General features: G+C 45.5%; 1 protein-coding gene across 1 annotated transcript in view; it reads left to right on the top strand.

Annotated features, from left to right (window-relative positions):
- The first annotated feature begins 221 nt into the window (after positions 1 to 221).
- Nudcd3 (NudC domain containing 3) overlaps positions 222 to 21674 on the top strand; it is a 95427-nt gene continuing 73974 nt past the window's right edge. Inside the window, exons 1-2 of the mRNA XM_036200865.1 lie at positions 222 to 714; positions 5590 to 5912. Of these exons, the coding sequence (XP_036056758.1) occupies positions 523 to 714; positions 5590 to 5912 (515 nt within the window). The 5' untranslated portion in view covers positions 222 to 522. The remainder of the gene's footprint in view (positions 715 to 5589; positions 5913 to 21674) is intronic.

The following is a 21674-nucleotide window of genomic DNA, read 5'->3' on the forward strand; positions in this document are numbered from 1 at the left end:
TTCTGGTGCAACATTCTGAGTCTCACTCGTAGCTCTGTTATTAATATGAATTTTATACAACCTTATAACATTCCTTTCCTTTTCGCTGGCTCACAAACAAAACGTGGTTGCCCTGGTTTTAAGAAGGCGCCCGGGATACCTAGGCAGGAATTCAATCCAGAAAGAAGAAAGGCTCCCAGATCACGTGACATTTCCAGCGGACACGTCATATTGCCGTCACCCAAAGCTTCCGCCCTCTTCGAATATGGCTGGTAAGCCCTCTCTGCACCGCAACTGTGGCCGTTTTTGCGTGTAGGAACCATACTGGAGTACATACCAGTCTCCTTTAGGCAGATATCGCGGCGGAGGAGATCCAGCAGGGCTGCAAGGAAGGCAATTTGTTACCGTCAGTAATCAAAGCGCGGACCGGAAGTTTTGCGTCCTCGCTGTCCGGGGGAGCCGTTAGGCACGCACGCCGGAAGGGGCCAATCGGCCAGTGTGAGGCGGTGCCCACTGAGTTCGCGTCCCTCGGGCAGCGGAGCCATGGAGCCCGGGGCTGCTGAGCTTTATGACCAGGCCCTGCTGGGCATCCTGCAGCACGTGGGCAATGTCCAGGACTTTCTGCGCGTGCTCTTCGGCTTTCTCTACCGCAAAACCGACTTCTACCGTCTGCTGCGCCACCCTTCGGACCGCATGGGCTTCCCGCCCGGGGCCGCGCAGGCCCTGGTGCTGCAGGTGAGGTGGGGAGCGAAGGGCCTTTGGGGTCCTGCGGGACCTTATTTCGGTTCCACATCCCGGCGCAAGACCTGCCCCTGGCTCGCGTCCTTCGCCCCTGACCAGCGCCTCTCCTCTTCCCAACCCTTCACATTTTGCGGTTCTCCCTGGAGTGTCAAAGGTGATTAGGTGATTCTGTGGAAATGGCCAGGCGTTATCTGAAGCGCGAATCCGTTGTCAGGGATGCGTGGTGCTTTGGGAACAGCCTGGGTTTGTGCGGGACATTCTTAGGTGTTGGAAGCTGCCAGCCTGCTTTTGAGGGCGTCTGGGCATCCTATGGGCATCGCCAGAATGGTGCAGTGGGTTTTGCTAGGCTGTATTCAAACAGTGCGGGAGGGAGGGAAGGACTTTCACAGCGGCAGAAACTTGAATATTTGAGAACTCCCGGGCTCAGGAGGTGGCAAGAATGATCGGTATGTATCGATTGGTGGGTGTGGCCGCTTGCCAATGACCTACAAAGTCGAATACAATCGAAATGATGATGAAATTTACATTTGGATTCAAATCTGTACGTCCCAGGTTAAATTGTTTTTGAAGCGATACTAATTACTGATTGAAGTTGTCTGGACACCTTTTTAAAGTTGTGTTGTTTTGAGACAGAGTTTTGTTATGTAGCCCTGGTTGGCTTGGAACTTGCCAGGTATATCAGGATGTCTTTGAACTTATGGTCCTCCTTCCTCTGACTCTCCAGAGCTGGGATTGTTGACATTGTTGAGTGTAGTAATAAGTAAACATTTAATGAGTATATTTAACACTTAGCTGTAATATAGGCTCTGATGATGTGGGTATTTAAATAATGGCCCGTCTACTCATACATGGTTCAGAAAATAAAGCACAAAGGGTAATAGAGAACTCTGCTAGTTCTGTTTGTGTGGTAGAGCTGTTTGGAAGGAAGTAATGAGAGGGTAGGAAGTAGAGAAAATTTTGTAGGAAAGGTTAGATTTTTGGTGAGATTAAAAGTATTTCTGGTGTGTGGTTTGGCACGCCTTTAATCCCAACACTCGGGAGACAGAGGCAGGCAGATTTCTGTGAGTTTGAGGTCAGTCTGGTATACAAAGTGAATTCCAGGACAGGTAGGGCTACACAGAGAAAACTTGTCTCAAAAAAACAAAACCGCAGGGCAGTGGTGGCACACACCTTTAATCCCAGCACTCAGGAGGCAGAGCCAGGTGGGGAGCTCTGAGTTCGAGGCGAGCCTGGTCTACAGAGCAAGATCCAGGAAAGGCGCAAAGCTACATAGAGAAACCCTGTCTCGAGGAAAAAAAAGAATCATTGAGGGGAGCATCAAGCTTGCCTGTTAGGATCTGATTCTCTGGCACCTGTCAAGTGCTTCACATTACCTTCTAAAGTTTTACTCCCGTCTGTGGGCTTCTCAGGTGTTACTTTCCTCAGTTCCTCAGTGGAAGAAAGCAAAGCTTAGGATGTTCTGGTAACTGTCAACCTGATGGTGAGGTGATGGGTGGGGTGGTTGGCTACTGGGGCTCAGTTTCAGAATGGAAACTGATGAGTTACTGTTCAGCCTCATCAGTGTGGCCCAGGTGCCATTTGAGTAATTGGAGAGTGTGAGAGGTAGCCGAAATGGAGCCTTCTGTTACTTTATAATGAAGTCTTGCCACTGGATCGTCACAGTCTCTGAATGTGATGTGTCAGTTCAACAAGGGTAAATGGGAGGACAAGAACCTCACTCAGCCGTTTCCTCAGAGCTGGAGCTCAGGACTTCAGTGTTCTGATTCCCCATCTTCCTGGTTTGTCATTTAATTGTGCCATGGTGGGGTGGACACTTCTGTTTTGGTTGTAGAAAGGTAGCTGGTGTTTGACTTTCTGGTGTAGTACATCTTAGTTTAGCTTTAACACAATGTGAGGGGTTGGTTCTTGTTTATCTGATGAACTGACAGAGGTAATGCATCTACTTACCCTGTAACATTATAAAACAGCCACCTCTTACAGATAGGTTACAATGTGGTGACCATTCTCCCGGAGGTGGGAGCAGGAACAGAGGAAGGGGAAAGATGGATTAAAGATTCCAAGGTTCCAAATCTGGGTGACTGGAACAGTGACATTCAATTACTGCACTGTCGTTTGGATTGGGAGGCGGGGGTTAGTTTTTTAGTTTTAGACTTAGTTGAAATGGATATTTGATATTGCGGACAAGTTCTGACTGCTGTTGAAATGGAAGAACTGGATATTGCAGGAGATGGAGGGATAGTGAGGTCTGAAGAAGAGCCCAGAGTAGAGGATAGCTGGGGACCAGTCAGTGAAGGCACTGGGTTTCACTGAAGCCAAGGGGACAGTCTCTTTGTTTTTTGTTTTTTTCCTAGACAGGGTCTCTCTGTGTAGCCCTGGCTGTCTTGGATCTTGCTCAGTAGACCAGGCTGGCCTCAAACTCACAGAGATCTGCCTGCCTCTGACTCCTAAGTGCTGGGACTAACGGCATGTGCCACCACTGCCTAGCTGGAACAGTCTTAAGCAAAGGTTTAAGAGATTTTTGTTTGTCCTCACTCCTTTCTCCCACCCCTGGTCATTCTCAACCATCAGCCTTGACCAAGAGTCTTTTTTTTCTTTTCAGTATCTACTTTCAAACAAGTATTTATTGTTCACTGTTTTGGACCCTGGGAAACAGCCTTTTAAACTGATGTGAGTTTTTGGATTTTTTTAAAATTTAAATTTAAATTTTGTTTATTTATTTTTGAGAAAGGGTCTTAACCATGTAGCCTTGACTGTCCTGGAACCCAGTATATAGACCTTAAACGAAAGAGATCTGCCTGCCTCTGCCTCCTGAGTTTGGGATTAAAGGCATGTGCACCATGTCTGGCCAACCAAGAAACTTTTAAAAAGTACAGATTTTTAGCCAGATAATCCCTGGGAGGCAGAGGCAGGCCGATCTATGTGAGTTTCAGGACAGCCTGGGCTACACAGAGAAACTCTGTCAAACTGTTAAAAAAGGTACATATTCTTGAATATTTTCACTGGGTAGATCATAGTGAATCTCAAGGATCTGCTTTTTTATTTATTTTTTAATTTGCCTTTGGCAAGAGGCTTGTAAGGTGGGTTCAGTATTGGTAAGGGAGTGTGATGTAAAATATCAGTCAGATAGAGTGATGTAGTACCCATACAGCATTAGCTCATTTTACTCATCTGCTTCTTTTTCTTCTTTCTCTCTCTTTTTTTTAAAGATTTATTTATTTATTATGTATACAGAAGAGGGCGCCAGATCTCATTACAGATGGTTGTGAGCCACCATGTGGTTGCTGGGAACTGAACTCAGGACCTCCGGAAGAGAAGTCGGTGCTCTTAACCTCTCAGCCATCTCTTCAGTCCCCCTTTTTTTGTTTTTTGAGACAGGGTTTCTCTGTGTAACCCTCTGTAGCCCAGGCTGGCCTTGAACTCACAGAGATCTGCCTGCCTCTGCCTCCCGAGTGCTGGGATTAAAGGCCACCACCACCTGGTTTCTGCTTGTTTTCTGTTTCTGATTCAGATTGTAAGATTCCTTCCTGTGACTTCCTGTCTCTAAGAGTGATATCCACGGTCTCTGCGAATACAGGCAGACAAAGTCTGGATGTTTTTTTGTGGGACTTGAGAGCTTCCTGCTGATATTTTGGGGAGCGGACTCTTGTATGTGCTAATTTTGTCTTTGTCTTTGTTTTTGTTCAACTTCATACAAACCAGGTTCTATAGAAGGAGGTAGTTTCAGCTGAGGAAGTCTGCAGGGCATTTTCTTGATTAATGATTGATGTGGGAGGGCCCAGCCCATTGCGGGCAGTGCCACCCTGGCCAGGTGGTCCTGGGGTGTGTAAGAAAGCAGGCGAGCAAGTCAGCGGGTGTCCTTACTCCTGGCCTCTGCTGACTTCACCTGATGATGGACTGGAATCTCTGAGCCCAGGTTGCTTTTTTTGGTCATGATGTTTTTATCACAGCAGTAGAAAACAAACACGGTGCTACTGGTGTAAGGCATCTCACTTTTTTCCTTCTGAGCTCACTATGGGAGTGGGTTTGCATACCTTGCACCCTGTAGGCCCAGAGTGGGTGTTGATGGGATTGAGTCCTCGTTCCTGTGTACTCTCAGCTGTCACGGCAGAAAGGGGAGCAGGAGTCTGGTGAGCCTGAGTGCATTCTGTAGACTGAAGTTGAGTTACACTTTCACCTTTCACTGTTTTTTTTTGGGAGACAGGGATTCTCTGTGTAACAGCCCTGGCTGTCCTGGAACTCACTCTGTAGACCAAGCTGGCCCCTAACTCACAGAGCTCTGCCTGCCTCTGTTTCCCGGGGGCTGGGATTAGAGTCATGTGACACCACCTCCCAGCATCTTTCTTTTGTCTTTTTTTTATGTTTGTTTGGTTTTGGTTTTTTGAGACAAGGTTCCTCTGAAACAGTTCTGACTTTGACTCTCCTGGAACTCACTCTGTAGCCCAGGCTGGCCTCGAACTCACAGAGATCCGCCTGGCTCTGCCTCCCGAGTGCTGGGATTAGAGGTGTGCGCCACCACTGCCCAGCCTGCTTTCACTTTTTAAGTCTGCATTGCTGGTACCTTCATGAACCCACAGCATCAGGACAGTGTAGGCAAGGTTGGTCAAGTCATAACAACTAGAGCTGGTTAGCTTTGTGTCCTCTGGGCTTATAAGTCCTGTTAACTTTGACTTGTTTTTGATTTTGTCAGTTTTGGAACCTTCTTGCGGAGGAGCAGTTCCTACCAGATATTGGTGAAGTTGTAGCACATTTTCATTTCTGCTTTGGTTTATAGCTGTTTAATTCTGTACTTAGTAGAGTTGTTATTTCTATGTGAGGTGTGCTGTGATGGGGGCAGGTGAACTCACTGCTGGATTGGTGTTTCATATTTAGGTCTTTAAAACATTTGATCACATGGCTCGCCAGGACGATGAGAAAAGGAAGAAGGAACTTGAGGAGAAAATCAGAAGGAAGGAAGAAGAGGCCAAGGCTGTGGCAGCTGCTTCCGCCGAGAAGGAAGCCATGCCGGTGCCGGTGCCGGTGCCGGTGCCGGTGCAGGAGGTGGAGATTGAGGCTGCTGCAGAAGTAGAGAAGTTGGAGTCCCCAGGCCCACCGGCCCCCGAGCACAAGGCGGCCCACGGCTTGGAGGAGGCAGAGGCTCCAGGAACTATTAGCAGTGCTCCCGAAGGCCCTAAGGAACCCCCTGTGCTCCCCAGGTAGGAGCAGCTCCTCTGCAGTGTCCTCCTTTCTCTGCCGAGGTTAAGTTTGCCTATGATTGGGTTTTGTTTTGTGTGGTTTGTAAAATACCAGTTCTGTTTTGGTGGGTGGTGGTTAAATAACAGAAATTTACTTTCTCATAGTTCTGGAGGCTGGAAACCCACGATTAAAGTGTCTCTGGGTTGTTTGCTCTCAGGCCTCCATCAGTGGCATGCAGACAGCATCTTGTATCTTCATACGGTCTTGCCTTCCTCCGTGCTTGCCTGTGTCTTAATCTCCTGTTCTCAGGCTGCACCTCAGACACACCAGTGTGCCAGACTGCCTTCCATCCAGGTGGTTCAAGGGCCTTCTTCAGGAACGCATCCATGATTCCCTTACCTAAATGAGCTCAAATGAAATCCTTATTTTTGTGTATGGCGTGTGCCTTAGTGCATGTGTGGTAGTCAGAAGACAACTTCCAAGAGTCAATTCTCAGCTGGGCCTGTAATCCCAGCACTCAGGAGGCAGAGGCAGGCGGATCTCTGTGAGTTTGAGGTCAGCATGGTCTACAAAGCGAGATCTACAAAGCGAGATCCAGGATAGGCACCAAAACTACACAGAGAAACCTTGTCTTGAGAAACTTAAAAAAAAAAAAAAAGTCAGTTCTCTCTTTCCATCATGTGGGTTCCAGGGATCGAACTGAAGTTGCCAGCCTAAGTGGTAGGCACCTTTACCTGTTAAGCCATCTTGGCAGCCCCCTAAAATGTAATTTTAATAGCCTCTGAATCATTCCTAGAACAAAAGTTGACTTGCTTGGAGAATTTCTGGGAGGAGAGTTTATCTGTCACAGAACTTTGTAAACTAGCACCTGACTTAGGAGAGCTGCAGACACCATGAGGCTCATTTGAACCACTTCTGGGGTGCTGCTCGCCCCTTTCAGCCGTCTAGTCAGTGTTCCAGAGCCGTGTCGCCCAGCTGCAGGCTCAACAGCATTCTTTACTTCTGCGTTTATTTAGCTTTCTCTGCAGCCTGAACAGCAGTCCTGGAGTTGATATTTGGGTGCTCATTTAGCTTCAGTCTTCTTTTCTTTCCACCGTGGGAGACAAATGATCTGTTCACAGTCCTGCAGCCAGTTGAGGGCCAGAGCCAGAATTAGAGCACTTGTTGCCTACCAGAGCTCTTACTGTATGTGCGTGTAGACTGCGCCACAGCACCTTGATTCTTTGGTTTGGAACAGGATTGAATGTTCAAGCTAGGACCTCACACATGCTAGGCAGATACTCCCTTACTGAGGAGCACCCTCAGCTCTTGATTCTTAATGTTCTTCTCCCTTCAAGAACACTGCTGAATGGATGATTCCTCCAATCCTGCAACCCAAGGAGTGATGCATACCTGAAGAACAGTCTAATGTAGGGCTTACATTCATAACCTGCCCCTGCTACTTCCTAAACATATTTTGGGCAAGCAATATCACTTCTCATGATCTACTGTTATTATTTTTAATTTTATGTGTATGGGTGCTTTGCCTGCATATAGGTATACCTGTTTGCTGCATGCATGTCAGTGCCTGTGGAAGCTGGACAAGGGTGTTGGTTACAATTGGAAACTGCCATGTGGTTTCTGGGAATTGAACTTAGGTCCTTTGGAAGCAGCCAATGTTCTTAACTAGTGAATCATCTCTGTGTCTCATTTCTCTGTGAGACTGTTTAAACCCATCTTGTAGAGCTTTTGTGAATTTTATTTAAATGAGCTCAGAGTCACGGCACCTTTGTCTCTCACCCGCCGTGAGGCACCTTGGCTCTACCTGCCAAAGCCTTCCGCACATTGTATTAACAATCACCCCCCCAAAAGAAAAATTTTAAAATATTGATTAAAAACAAACAACAACAACAAGCTTCTTTGCTCCTCCATCTTTCCTGCCTCACCAGCACCTCTTCATTCGTCTTAGTGGTACTGGGAGCCGTGTGTGTAGCACAGCAGACACTTTTGTCCACTGCGCTTTACTTGCAGATGCTTTTGCAATGAGCTGCTGGTCTGGTTCAAAGCCTCTGGCTTCTGGTACACCAACACCACTGAACCCTCACTGAAACTCCTCCTGGGATGTTGCCCCAGGTCATGGAGACCCACCCTGCAGCTATGCTTCCACAGGAGCAGTCCTTTCACACACTCCAGCAGGTCACAGATGAGGTAGACATTGGGATGGGACAACTCAAAGTCCTGGATGTGGGTATGGGTGGTAGCTGATTTGGTCAGTCCAGGGCCCTGGGACCGTCCCCCTCAGGCAAGGGGTGGAGTCAGCTCTCCTAGGCCCAGGCTATCAGGGCCAGCTCTCTCACACCATCTCCACCTAGTGTAGGGGAAAGAAAATTCTTAAGAGCTTCATATGGTGGCCGATGACTGTAATCCCAACACTCAGAAGCCTGAGGCAGGAAGATTGTGATTTCAGAGCTAGCCTGGACTATAGGAAGAACTTGAGGTTAGCCTAGGCTACAGAAAAAAAGAGGAAAAAACCCCACTTTTTTTTTTTTTTTAAAGATTTATTTATTTATTATGTACACAGTGTTCTGTTTGCATGCATCCCTGCAGGCCAGAAGAGGGAGCCAGATCTCATTACAGATGGTTATGAGCCACCATGTGGTTGCTGGGAATTGAACTCAGGACCTCTGGAAGAACAGTCAGTGCTCTTAACCTCTGAGCCATCTCTTCAGCCCCCAAACCCCACTTTTTTTTAGTGTCAGATTTTCTCCTCCACTTTTGGACTCCAAACCTTTATCACAGACAGCCCTTTTCTTTCAGAACTCCATATACAAGACCAGCTTCCTGTTCTCCATCAACTTGGTCGGCGCATCCAACACTCACTTTCTCTAAACTCTGTATTTAGCTAGACTCTACTGTCTTGCCACACTCTATCTTCACAAAACTTAATTTGCCTGTCTCAAACAACAACAAAAAGGTGTACCTTTAGGACCTTTTATTTTGGGGCCAGTCTATTTTAACATTTGCTCTTTTGAGGCTGTCTTCTCAACATTCCAGAGTTCAGGTATTCAAAAAGTGTTCTCATGTGTCCATACCTATAATCCCAATAGTTAGAGGTAGAGGCAGGAAGATCACTTAAGTTTGAGGCCAGCCTAGTCTACATAAAGAGTATAAGGCTAGCCTGGGCTACAGAGTGACAGCTGTCTCAAAAAGAAACAAATATCTTACATTGTTGAGTGCAATAAAACATGATTTGCATGTCTGTGTATAAAGTAATCTTGAAGATTGCTAATGTGGATATTGTGAGAGTTTATTTTTTAGTCAGGTTAGGCAAGACTGCAGTCTCTAGTTGCTCAAATATTTGTGCCAGCATTGCTTTGAGGAATATGTAGGTATGGGTAGGGTCTGGAGTAGTTGTCTTTAAGCAGGGGAGGCTATCCTATGTGAGTGGACTTGATCAATCAGCTGCAACTTCCCCAAGCAGAAGAAATTTCTTCTGGGACAGCATCTGCACTCAGTTTCTGGGGAGTTTACAATGGCCTATGTGGATTTTTGTACTGGTGTAGACATCCCTACATAGTCATGTAAATAGACTTAAAAGGATTTCGTTTATTTTATTTTTACATCCATCCATCCACCCACCCACCCACCCACCTACCCATCTGTTTGAGACAGGGTCTCTCTACATAGCCCTGGCTGTCCTGGACCTTTCTGTATAGACCTCTGCCTCCCCAGTGCTAGGGCTATGTGTTTATTCACTTTTTAGTGTGTGTATGGGTGGACTTGTGCTAGGGTGCATGTGTGGAGGCCAAAGGACAAGTAATGGGGGCCTCGTCCTGACTTTTCACTGTCTGGGCTACAGGGGTTGAATTCAGGTGGTCAGACTTGGCAGCAGGTACCTTGCTCGCCAAGCCATCTTGCCAGCCTTTGTAGAAATCTTTTCAGTATTTGCTGCTAGTTCTGTTTTTCTGGCCTAACTTTTGACAGATACAGTTGTTTCATGGCATAATTATTGCTAAGTGAGAAGAAGGATATATACTTTACTGTTGAATGCCAAATTTGAAAAGCCTAGAAAAGAAATGCATTATTAATAGTAGCTCCCACAGAGTGGGGTAGAGTAAGGAGCGCTTTAATGTGTGTCCTTGTGTATGTATGAGTACACGTGGAGGTCAGATGACAGCCTCCATGCTGGTCCTCTTCGGCGGATAGGGTCTCAGACCCTGGAACTTTCTTCCAGAGACCCACCTATCTGCCTGTCCTGGACTAGGATTATAATCCTTCACCATACCTGACTTTTGATTTGTTTTGTTTTGACTTGGGTTCTGGAGATTAAACTCAGCTCCATATGCTTTAAATTCCCGCCCCACTTTGGCTTTTTTTCAAGACAAGGTCTCACTATGTAGCCCTGGATGACCTAGAATTTACTACGTAGATCAGGTTGGTCTTGAACTCACACAGATCTGCCTGCCTCTGTCTCCCAAGTGGTGAAATCACCTTATACTTTTCAGGCAAGCATTTTACTGACTGAGCCATCCCCCTAACCCCTCATTTTTATCTTTTTTTAAAATACAAATAAGGAATTTTGTTTGACTATTTTTTGTAATTTCTAAAAAAAAAAAAAAAGATTTGTTTTTGATTTGAGTAACGGACTAGAATGCCTACCTTACTGTAGGGACTCTACTTTAAATTCTTACCAGGGAGCTGCTCTCTGCTTGTAGCTCCAGTCAGAACGTTACCTACCGTAGTAGTAAGTTCAGAGTGAAGATTTGCACGTGTTTCAGAAACCAGCGTTTTTACTTGCTACTCAGCGTTGACGTCTGCTGTCCTGACACTGGGGCTTAGGACTGCAGCTTCTTCTCCTTCAGTCCTTTAACCCGTGAGCTGGCTCATCACAGCTCATCCTCGCCTGTAGCTGCACATCTGAAAATGGAAAGCCAAGGCCGTATGTCCTTTCCTTGGATCCTAAGTTCCTCTACCAATTGGTTATCCATGGTAGATGTGAGTGAAGATTTGTCATTTTGTCGGCTAAATAATTGAAGACAAATCTTCAGGTGACCACACCTAGGTGACCTCCCCTTCTGAGAACTCTTCCCAAAGTCGGTTACCCCAGGGCCTGAGATTTTGAGCACTGATTTTTTTTTTTCTCCCTTTGGTTTTTAGATGGGTCTTATAGTCCAGGATGACCTTGAACTCCTGACCTTTTTCCTACCTCCTAAGTGCTGGATTGCAGGTGTGTGCCCCTGTGCCTGGCTTTGTCTGCTCGCTCTTCCTACACTCAACAGTTTTATTGCTGTTTCTGATGGCCTGTGTTAGACAGACATTTGCTGCTGTTCTATACAGCATTGATGGATACTCCCTCTGATTCAGTAAAGTCCCATGACATGCTTATTTAACCAAAATTGGCATAAGTGCTAGGGAAAGAAAGACAGGATAATAAATAATATATTCATAGTTTGCATATGCATTTTTATTTTAAGTTGTTCATTAGTTTTGTTCGTTTCGTTTGTTTGTGAGACAGGTTCTCACTCACTGTGGTAACCCTGGTTGGCTTGGAACTCCCTGTGTAGACCAGGCTGGTCTCAACTCACAAGGCTATGTCTGCCTCTGCCTCTAAGGAACAAGGCTGGGCTTAAGGTGTGTGCTGCTGTGCCTGCTATTAAACTTGATGTTTTCATGTGTGTTTAACACTTCCTCACAGCCAAAAGACTGGGAAGCAATCATTTCATATTTTTTGAAACATAATTCACCTAGGAGTGCGATGAACTCTTTTGGAATATATTTGTGACTTCTGTCAGATGGTCTTGCAATCATCACAGCCATGACAGGGACGTGTGCTGTAGCTCAGACTGTACTGTGTTTCTTTGTTAATCCTCAGGCACATGTGGGTGCTGGGGATTGAACTCAGGCCATTAGGTTTAGTGGCAAGTGCCCTACCCAGCTGAGCCATTTTGTGGGCACTTACTAATTTCTTTCTTTTAGAATTATTTTTAAATTTTTGTTTTTGCTTTGGAGATAGGGTCTTGCTAGTAGCCCAGGTTGTCCTCAGCCTTGTGTGATCCTCCTGGTGCCACCTTCCAAATGCCTGGCTACAGTGTACATTTTTACTTACGTACACTGAAGCAGTAGAGTTTTTACACGGAAAGCCACAGGTACGGTAGTTTTGGGTGATTGGGGATATTTGAAGGCAGTGTCCATCTGACCTAACTTTGCTGTCACTCTGAGGCTACTGTCTTCTCACGAACCAGCTCCAGCTGCCCTGAGTCTCACTCTACTTTCACTGCTGGGGTACCACGGAAAAGTCCCAGCTCCTCCAGGCCTGGCTTGGTGGCACATGCCTTTAGTTCCAACTACATTCGAGGCTATGGTGGAGAAACTGCCTGAGCTTGCAAGACCAGTCAGCCTGGGCGACACAATGACGCCCGTGTAAGGAGCGAGGCAAAGAGGAGACCGAAGGAGAAGAAGCGCTGTGTGCTTGTGACACCCACCACTTGCGTGGGCACAGAAGTCTCCCGGTTGTGCAGGACTGAAGTACACCAGAGTTTCGGGAGTTGTCCACAGTAGAAACTGTTTGGTTTCTTTTGAGTCTCCGTGTCTGTTGTGATTGACCAGTGCCCGTGACTATGACTAGAGCTGTGGAGAGACGGCTTTCAGCGTCTCACGCCAGTCCTGGTCACCCTGTTTAGGTTGCCTGTTGTGGTTTACCTCTTGGCTTCACCTCAGTTGAGAAACTTGGGTTGTGTTCTCAGAGCACCTGCAGTTCAGGCTCTCCACCTGCAGGTGTCGCTGCAGGCAGTGGAAGAAGCTGTGGTTGGGTCTGGGGATGCTCCTGAAAGGATCTTGACAGCGTGTGGCAATTCTGTTTTTCTTTATATAAGTCATGAACGGAATTCCTTATAAAGGAAGGAAGAGGGGGGAAAGTAGCAATAAGAATATAAGTTATCTGGCACACACCTTTAATCCCAGCACTCGGGAGGCAGAGGCAGGCAGATCTCTTGAGTTCAGACCAGCCTGGTCTACAGAGTGAGATCCAGAGCAGCCAGGGCTACAGAGAAACCCTGTCTTGGGGTGAAAAAAGAAAAAGGAAAAAAAAAAAAAAGAATATAAATTATCACCCAGGCATGGTGAGTCTGAGGGCTGGTCTAGGTTATATAGTGACATAGTGAAACTCTATCTTTGGTTTGAGACAGGGTTTCTCTGTGTGGCTTTGCGCCTTTCCTGGAACTCACTCTGTAGACCAGGCTGGCCTCGAACTCACAGAGATCCGCCTGCCTCTGCCTCCCAAGCGCTGGGATTAAAGGCGAGCACACCACTGCCTGGCTGAAACTCTGTCTTAAAAAAACAAACAAAAAAAACCCCAGAAAAACCATAACCAGATAAACAAAAGGAAGACCCCACCCACCCCAAACCCAGCAATACAACAAACAAACGGAGTATCCGTTAATCAGTTATCACCTAGGAACAGTTACCCTGAGAGCTAGGACCAAGTGCCTTTTTTGTCTCTTGGATGAGTGATGCCATGCTGTCGTGTTGACTAGTCATTACTATAAGCCTACGTCCAAACCAGCCATTCCTCTGCCCATGCAGGGAAGCAGATAGTGGCAGTGTGAGGAGAGGGCGTCATAGAACTTCATGATGAAGGAGTTGCTCCTGTAGTTGAATATGGTACTAAATGAAGCCATTAGTATGCTTTCATATTTTTGGCAGTGTGTCCTTTTTGCCTGGGTGTTAGAGGGACCTAGGTACTTCTTGGGAAGGAAATGGCATCGTTTGGAAGAGGTTTCCTGGCAGTATAAATACCATGGTTGGCTCTTGCAATGCTGGGATCAAACCGTGGTATGTGCTACATAAACGTCCCATTGGGCTCTGTCATCAGCATCTGTTTTGTTCTGTTTTGTTTCCCCCCCTTTCTTTTTCTTGGAAAGAGGTCTTGTATCACCCAGACTGGCCTCAAACTCACTATCTGGCCAGGTTTGGTTTGAATTCCTCCTGATCCTCTTGCTTCCCCTTTCTAGTTGTATAGCCATGTGCCACTGTGCCTGGCTGACCTCAGTCTTCTGAGTTATCATGTCATAGAGCAGTGGTTCTCAACCTTCGTAATCCTGCGACCCTTTAATACAGTTCCTCATGTTGTGGTGACCCCAGACCATACAATTATTTCATTGCTACTCCATAACTGTAACTGCTCCTGTTGCGAATCATAATGTAAATATCTGATAGCAGGATTCGTGACATACAACCTCCCAATGGGGTTGTGACCCATAGGTTGAGAATCTCTGTCACAGAGGGACTGGTGAGCTCCTTGAGACCTTGTTTCTAAGTCTCCCTCATGAGCTGACCTTCTCCAGAGATCCAGCTGCATTAGCCTCACCTTGAGGAGAAGGCTTCAACATAGGAATTTCTGGAGAGCGCTAGCACCTTTTGTAGCGCTGATGCCTGTGATGGCAGCCTGTCAGGGCGAGATTTGTGCCTGAGGCTCTCTGGGCGCAGTCACACTGCCTGTGAAAGCCGGGTCCTTTGCTTTATCTTTCTCCAGTTCTCCTCTGCTGGGTGAAAGGCCTTGTTCAGTGCCCCTTGTGGACAGTCCCCTGGTAAAGTCATGGTGGCAGTTAGAAGTCCCTCCTGTAGGTTGTTGAGAGGGTTGAATAAGTGCTGAAGACCTGATTAGCATGGTTCCTGATAGGGTGATCACTCACTCAGGGGCTAACCATCATGACGGAAGTCATTTGTGCTAAAAAAAGAGATGCTAGTTTTTCTTTTGGATGATACTGAAAATATTTGGAATACAGACAAGTGTGTAAATGAAGAAAATCTCACTACTCCTCACTATATTTTTGGGATATTTTCTATAGTTTTTCCTATGTATGTAGACCTAGGCATACATTTAAACATGTCTATTTGGTTTTATAAATTTATTTATTTATTTTTATTTCATGTACATTCGTGGTTTTCCTGCATGTATGTCTGTGTGAAGTGTCAGATCCCCTGAAACTGGAGTTACAGATAGGTGTGAGCTGCCTGCCATGTGGGGGCTGGAATTGAACCCTGGTTCTTTGGAAGAGCAGCCAACTGCTTTTAACCACTGAGCCAACTCTCCAGCCCCTAACTACATATATTTGTAAACTTTTATGACATGTCTTTCTATTTTGCTGAACAGTATAGCTTGAGAATTTCCAGCATTATTTTTGTACTTTGGATTCCTACTGTGCACTGGTGGGTGTAATGTGCCTGGAGTGGCTCTTGCCGGTGGACAAGGGTGAGCACTGCACATACAGCATGTGCGGAGAGGGAACAAGTAGAGAGCTGGGGGTAGAGGGGCGTTTGCTCGATGCCTGAGATCAGAGCTCTGGAGCTCACCTGGGGACCCAGCACCAGCTTCCCTGCTGTTTCATTTTGCAGACAGACTCACCTTGAAATCACTGTTTTTTAAAGGACACTCAGGCATCAGAGGCCTACAGAAGACCTGATTTAAGTCACAGCTAGGAAGACTTTGGCCTTCTAGGAAGTACTTGCTCACTTGCTGATTTACTTGCTGGTTTATCTTTGAGCTAGGATCTTGTTCTCTTACCCCAGTGGCCTGAAGCTCCTGTTCAGCTTTCCTACTATTAGGATTGCAGGAGTAATGCTCAGTGCATTCGTATTTTTTGTTTGGGAGTTCATTTGATTCTTATTTCATAGTGAGACTTAACAGGCTTTGTTTTTAGAAAGCAGTATCTTTTTTTTTTTTTTTTGCATTGAAGCTGTATAGAAATGACCTGGTGTCCTGGTTTGTCAGAATTATAGAGGGTCTGAGGGTGGAGGTGCAGTAACCTGGAAAAATGTGTTTTTCAAAATAGTGATACTCTGATCTGTTTCCTTTTTTCAGATGAAAAAGTTGAGAAGGAACTGGGGTTAGGACTAGAGTTGTTGGAGGCTGAATCGGCTCTGTTTTACTAGGCTGGACATGAATTCATTTGCTTTCCTCTGTGAAGAAACAACTGTAGTCTGACTGTCTGAAAGATACTTTTAAGCTAAGGCAGTGGACTAGAGATGTAGCTCACTTGGTAGAGTGCTTGCCTAGCATGCACACAGCTCTGGGTTTAGTCCTCAGAACTGCATAGATCAGGCATGGTGGCATATGCACCACATCCTAGCACTTGGGAGGAGGCAGGTGGATCAGGAGTTCAATGTCATCCTTAGCTACTTTGAGAGCTTGAGGCTAGCCCTGGCTACCTTAGACCCTGTCTAGGAGGGCTGTGACAACCAACTTGTATTTGAATTGTGCCATAATAATTTATGCTAATTTTTGCACTAAAGACAGTATATACAATATATCCAATTCCTAAAACCTTGGTTGGGTAGAATTTGAAGTAGAAACCATAGTGGGCACAAGAGTATGGGACTCCCTATGTGTTCCCTGTCAGAACTTCTCCCTGCCATCTGTCATTTAAAAAAACACATTCTGCCTCACAACATTTTATCTTAATGTTTTCAGCAGGTATTTAAACTTTCAGTTTCCTTATAATGTTCTATAATGTGGTTTGTTTGAATCTGACTATAAATAACACTGCAAACGGATGGCTCATAATTGACAATTTCCACCCTCTGCCCCAGAATATCCTTGTTAAAAGAAATCAGTGAACAAGGCCCTAGGTTTATTCCCCAGAACCACCTTCTTTTTAAGATTTATTTTTATTATTTTTATCCTCAGAACCATTTTTAAAAAAAGAAAAAGAGAAAAAGAACCAGGCTGTTTGTTGGGCTCGCCACTGTGAACTTTACTGATTGTTAACCGTGAGCTGGTTCAGCATGTCCTCTGTCCTATTTCTTGTAAGTCACAGTTGGATGAAGGGTAACATTTTTTAAAGTTACAAGACTATGTAATGGAAATGAATTGTTCTTCCTGGATGCAATTTGTCCGTAGTGTCTTTTGTAAATTTATTCGTGTGTGCATATACTTGGCCTATTATACACAGTCCATGTGTATGCACAGCACATCTGTGGCTGTTTACTTTGCCCCATCCCTAACTGTGCTGTGATCACTCAGGCTTGATAAGTGGCTGGCACTGACTTTCTGTTGCCAGGCACCCTCTCCTTAGCACACATGAGGTTTACTGTCCTTAAAACCGCATGGGGTAGGACTGTGGATCACCATTTCACCGTCAGAAAAGTGGCTTGTGCTCCTGTTGCTGCTGAGGAATGGAGTCTGGGCTTTCTTTCCATGAGTGGTTGGCATCGAGGCTCTTCACCACAGCCGACCTTATCCTCATTGGGGATTTAAAATGGAAATTACTGGGCCCCTTCCCTAGAGGTCTGTTTGATAGCTCTGGGTGTGGTTTGTATATCTTGTGGATTTTCAGAAGCTTCCCAGTGACTGAGAGGTGGCCAGGGTTTTTCTTGACTGCCATAGAGTATAACATCCTATGGATCCTATTATGGTCCTTATCTAATGGGTCCCTACGGGGGTGTGTATTCAAGCTGTTTACAGTATGCTGATGTCACAAATGATGCTGCAGTGAATATGTTTGTGTGTGTTTCTTAGAACATGTGTGTGCGTATCTGTTGGATGAATTCCCAGAACAGGAATTACTGGGTCAGAAGGGTTTTTAATTCTGATGGATGTTGCTAAATTGGCTCCTGAGAGAGTCTACCCATTGCTCTCTCACTGCCGGCTTGCATGAGGGAACCCGATCCCTTCCCAGCTTCTAATAGTGGCTCAAGCTCATTTCTGGGCTGTTCTTGCCCGTTCTTTAAAGTACCATTCACTTTTGTCTTACGCTAGGTTCTGATCTGTCCTTGTGTATGGTTCTCTTTATTTACAAACACTAAACTATATATTTCTTTTGCCATTGCCAAGTTATTTACCTTACCGTGGATTTCTAATACATTTTAGCACTTGGTAAGACTCATATTTAGGGCTGGAGAGATGGCTCAGAGGTTAAGAGCACTGACTGCTCTCCCAGAGGTCCTGAGTTCAATTCCCAGCAACCACATGATGGCTCACAACCATCTATAATGAGTTCTGGTGCCCTCTTCTGGTGTGCAGACATACATACAAACAAAATACTGTATACATAATAAATAAATAAATCTTTAAAAAAAAGACTCCTATTTAATCATTTTATCAAGACTTTCCTTTATTGAAATTAATTTTTCTATATGGAAATTTGATCAAAACTTTCATAGGGAAACATTCAATTTATGCTTTGGATTAGGACGAGTTGATATCTGTATTTTTCTTTCTGTCTAAGATTAGGATGAGTCTTTAAGTCTTGTGTGGAATTTTAATGTGGTTTTTTTTGTTTGTTTGTTTTTTTCTGGTAGAGAAACTGGAAATGAGACTCAGGTCTCTTCTAGGCTCCTGATAGTCTCTTACTTAATTTTGTTGGGCTTTCTAGGTGTATAGACTGTTTAGTGTTTGTTATGTTTAGTAATAAATTATATTTTATTACTGCATAATGACTGTCTTTAGTAGTAAATTATATGTATTTTTTGCACTTAGAATTTTAAATGTAACTGTGTATTTTTCTCCCTGTCAAGCTTTGTTGCCAGGCAACTGAAAGGCTGGAGCTGACAGTCTTTAAGGCCCAGGGAGGAAAGGGCTTCTGTGGATGACTGGAGCGGGCCGAGGCTCTCTGACCTCAGGGACTGGAGCTGGCCAGAGTCTAGGTGGCTTTACAGAGCGAGCTGTGGGCATGGGTCTGGAGTTCTGTGAAGGGCAGGCACTGTCGCATTTCAAGCATCCACATTTAGATGCAGTGGAGGCTAGGCTGGCTGCAGCTTGGATGAGTGTCACTGAGGAGAGTGACAATGAGAGAGGAGGTCTCAGGGTTCTCCTAGGAGGAGCCCCTTTGTCTACCTGTTTGCAGGGGTTCCTAGCACTTGGCATGTAGGTGGCAGGCGCTTGCTTGGTGAGCCTGAATTTTGTGATCTGAAGGGACTTCAAGGGAGCCTCTGAGCTGGTGTGTTCAAGTCAAGGATCAAACAAGCCTGGAAGCATAGGTGACCTCTGTCCTACCAGTGTGGTCAGACTTGCTGCTGGAGCTCTCCTCTGTGGTTCCCTAGAATCTGTGAGCACCTGAGATCCTAGTGTCTGATAGTTCTTGTTTCTCCTCAGTGAGATGCTCCTAGAGGATCCCTGTGCTGTCTCTGCTCAGTGGTGGCTCCAGTGTGTCCTTGGCAGGCTGTCCTCTGTTCTGTGCCCTGCAGGTGGTAGACGGCTACACTCCCAGCTCTCTACATGCCTGCCTCTTTATGCTGGCTTTGATGTCTTCTTTGGACCCCTTGTGCCCAATCCTGTTCTTTTCTCGGCAGAGTATAGAGGCAGGGAGTCAGCTGATAGGAGTGCACGGTTGGGGCTGGCCCCACCACTGTCTTCGTCCATGTCTCCTTCTTGGCACCTGACTTTCCCACAGAAGGAGGACATTTTGTCTACCTAGTCACTGTTGATCCTAGCACCTAGCACAAACTTGGCCTTTGGTAAAGAGCTGAATGAGTAGTGATGGGCATTAAAAATCACGTTCAAAGTGAGCAACCTTGAAGTTTTAACACATCTCATGAATGACACTATTCAGTTACAATTATTGCTTGTTTTTCCTCCATTTTTGCATTTGTCCATCATATATTATTACCCTGTCTTCTTAGGCAATTCTGAATTTGTTTGAAACTCAGAGTCCTGAGACCTCTTCTCCTTGTCTTGAGCCTTGGGGTGTGAGCTCCTCTAGTTTGGCCTTGTTATGATCCTGCCCTGCCCTCCCTTCCCCTGGTGGTTTACAGTACTTGTCAACATTTGTGTGACAGCTTAGAACTGTGCAGCCCACAGTCCTGTGGGTTGGGTGCTCTGAGCCATGCTGGGAGGGGCGGGGAGTCAGTGACCAGAGGCTTGTTTTTCTTTCTTCTTCTTCCCCTGCTTGAGACAGGGACTTGGCTGTGCTGGGATTAAAGGTATGCGCCACTACACCTGGCTGAGTGACAGGAGTTTTGACACCTCTTAGGAGGAGCACACTGGTGTGGAAGCAGTGCTGAAATGCTTGTGGGCTGCACAGTACCACCTGCGGTACTCCCTTTCAGAGCTCCTGGGCTAAGTCCTCGGATGAGTTGACCAAGAACCCTGGGAACTGTGATGCAAGGTGGCATTTGGAGCCCACTGGGGATCTGGTCCCTTAAACAGTGCTGTGGGGCTCTGCAAAGCAAGGGTGATGTGTGTGGCATGTGATTTGTGTGCTTATGGCCTTGGGACAGTATTGGTCTATTCTTGGCTAAGCAAGGACTAGTATATTATCACCACTATTATTATTTGGTCTTTAAAAAAACTCTTGACTTTTAGGTAATTCAGCTTTTTAAAAGAATTGCAAAAATCATACCAAGAATCCCCATATTTCTTGGTATTAGCTCATTCATAGACCTTGTTCAGATTTTGCTCCTTGTTTCAAAATCTTTCCTTTTTTCTTGGCCAGGGTTTAGTCTGCTACAGTCAATGTATTTGTGACTCTGTTTCCTCAGACTCCCTTTCCTAGGACACTTTTGAAATTGGTGTTTTTCGACGGGCGGTGGTGGTGCACGCCTTTAATCCCAGCACTTGGGAGGCAGAGGCAGGCGGATCTTTGTGAGTTCAAGGCCAGCCTGGTCTACCGAGTGAGTTCTAGGATAGGCGCAAAGCTACACAGAGAAACCCTGTCTGGAAAAAAAAAAAAAAAAAAGTGGTGTTTTTCATGACCTTTAAAGGTAACTTCTTTCCCTCTCCCTTCCTTTCCCTTTTTCCTCTTACCTCCTCCCTGCCCACTCTCCCCTTTCTCTTCTCTCCCTCCTGTTGTAAGTCTACTCTTTTGTTGAAATGTTTCTCACAGGTTCTTAGGATGCTTCCTTGTGACTATATTCATGTTACATATTGAGCCAGAGTGCTAGAGAAAGTGGTGCTGCCTTCTGAGAGCCTCATAGTAGGAAGCTTACAGTGTCATCCCTTGGCCAAGTTGTAGCTCTCCCATCTTCCTCCTCCGTCCTCCTCCTCCTCCCGTCATCTTCCTCCCATCTTCTTCCTCCTCCCGTCCTCCTCCTCCCGTCTTCCCCCTCCCGTCTAGTTATGCTCTTTTTCGATGTAATTGCTGAGTGTCTTGTAGGGAGATGGCTTCTTGGGCTAGGTAAATGTTTTGTTTCTCAGTGTACTCAAGCCCAGTTATCTTAGCTTGTTTATTTTTGTCTGAATCAGTTATTACTATAGTGCTTGCTAAGTTTACACTATTGTCCATCATTTTACATTAAAAAAAGAGTTATTATCCCAGCAGTCGTGGCACAAACCTTTAAACCCAGTACTTGGGAGGTGGGATCTCTGTGAGTTTGAGGCCAGCCTGGTCTACAAAATGAGTTCCAGGACATCCAGGGAAACTCTGTCTCAGAAAACAAAACAACAAAAACAAACAAACAAAGAAGATTTATTTATGTGTGTGTGTTGCTTTCGTGCTTGTTTATGTACTACATGCATGCCTGTTGCCTGTGGAAATTAGAAGCGGGTGTTGGGTCCTTTTGGACCTGGAGTTATATATGGATCATTGTGAACTGCCATATTCATGCTGGGAATTGAACCCAGGTCCTCTGCAAGCCCCATTCTACATTTACTAATATACTGGTCAAAAGACAAAATAAATGTAAAGCTCTAATTGGCTTATTTGTAATTCTAGAATGAACAATCCTTCATTTTACAGAAAGACAAGTGTTTTCTTGAACTGAGAAGGAAATTGGTTTTTTGTTTGTTTGTTTTGTTTTGTGTTTTTGGAAATTGGTTTTATAGACAAAATGATTAAGGTCAGCGGAACCCTGGGAAAAGTGGGTTGGTT

The sequence above is a fragment of the Onychomys torridus genome, chromosome 10, assembly GCF_903995425.1.
Source record: "Onychomys torridus chromosome 10, mOncTor1.1, whole genome shotgun sequence".
Lineage (NCBI taxonomy): Eukaryota > Metazoa > Chordata > Mammalia > Rodentia > Cricetidae > Onychomys > Onychomys torridus.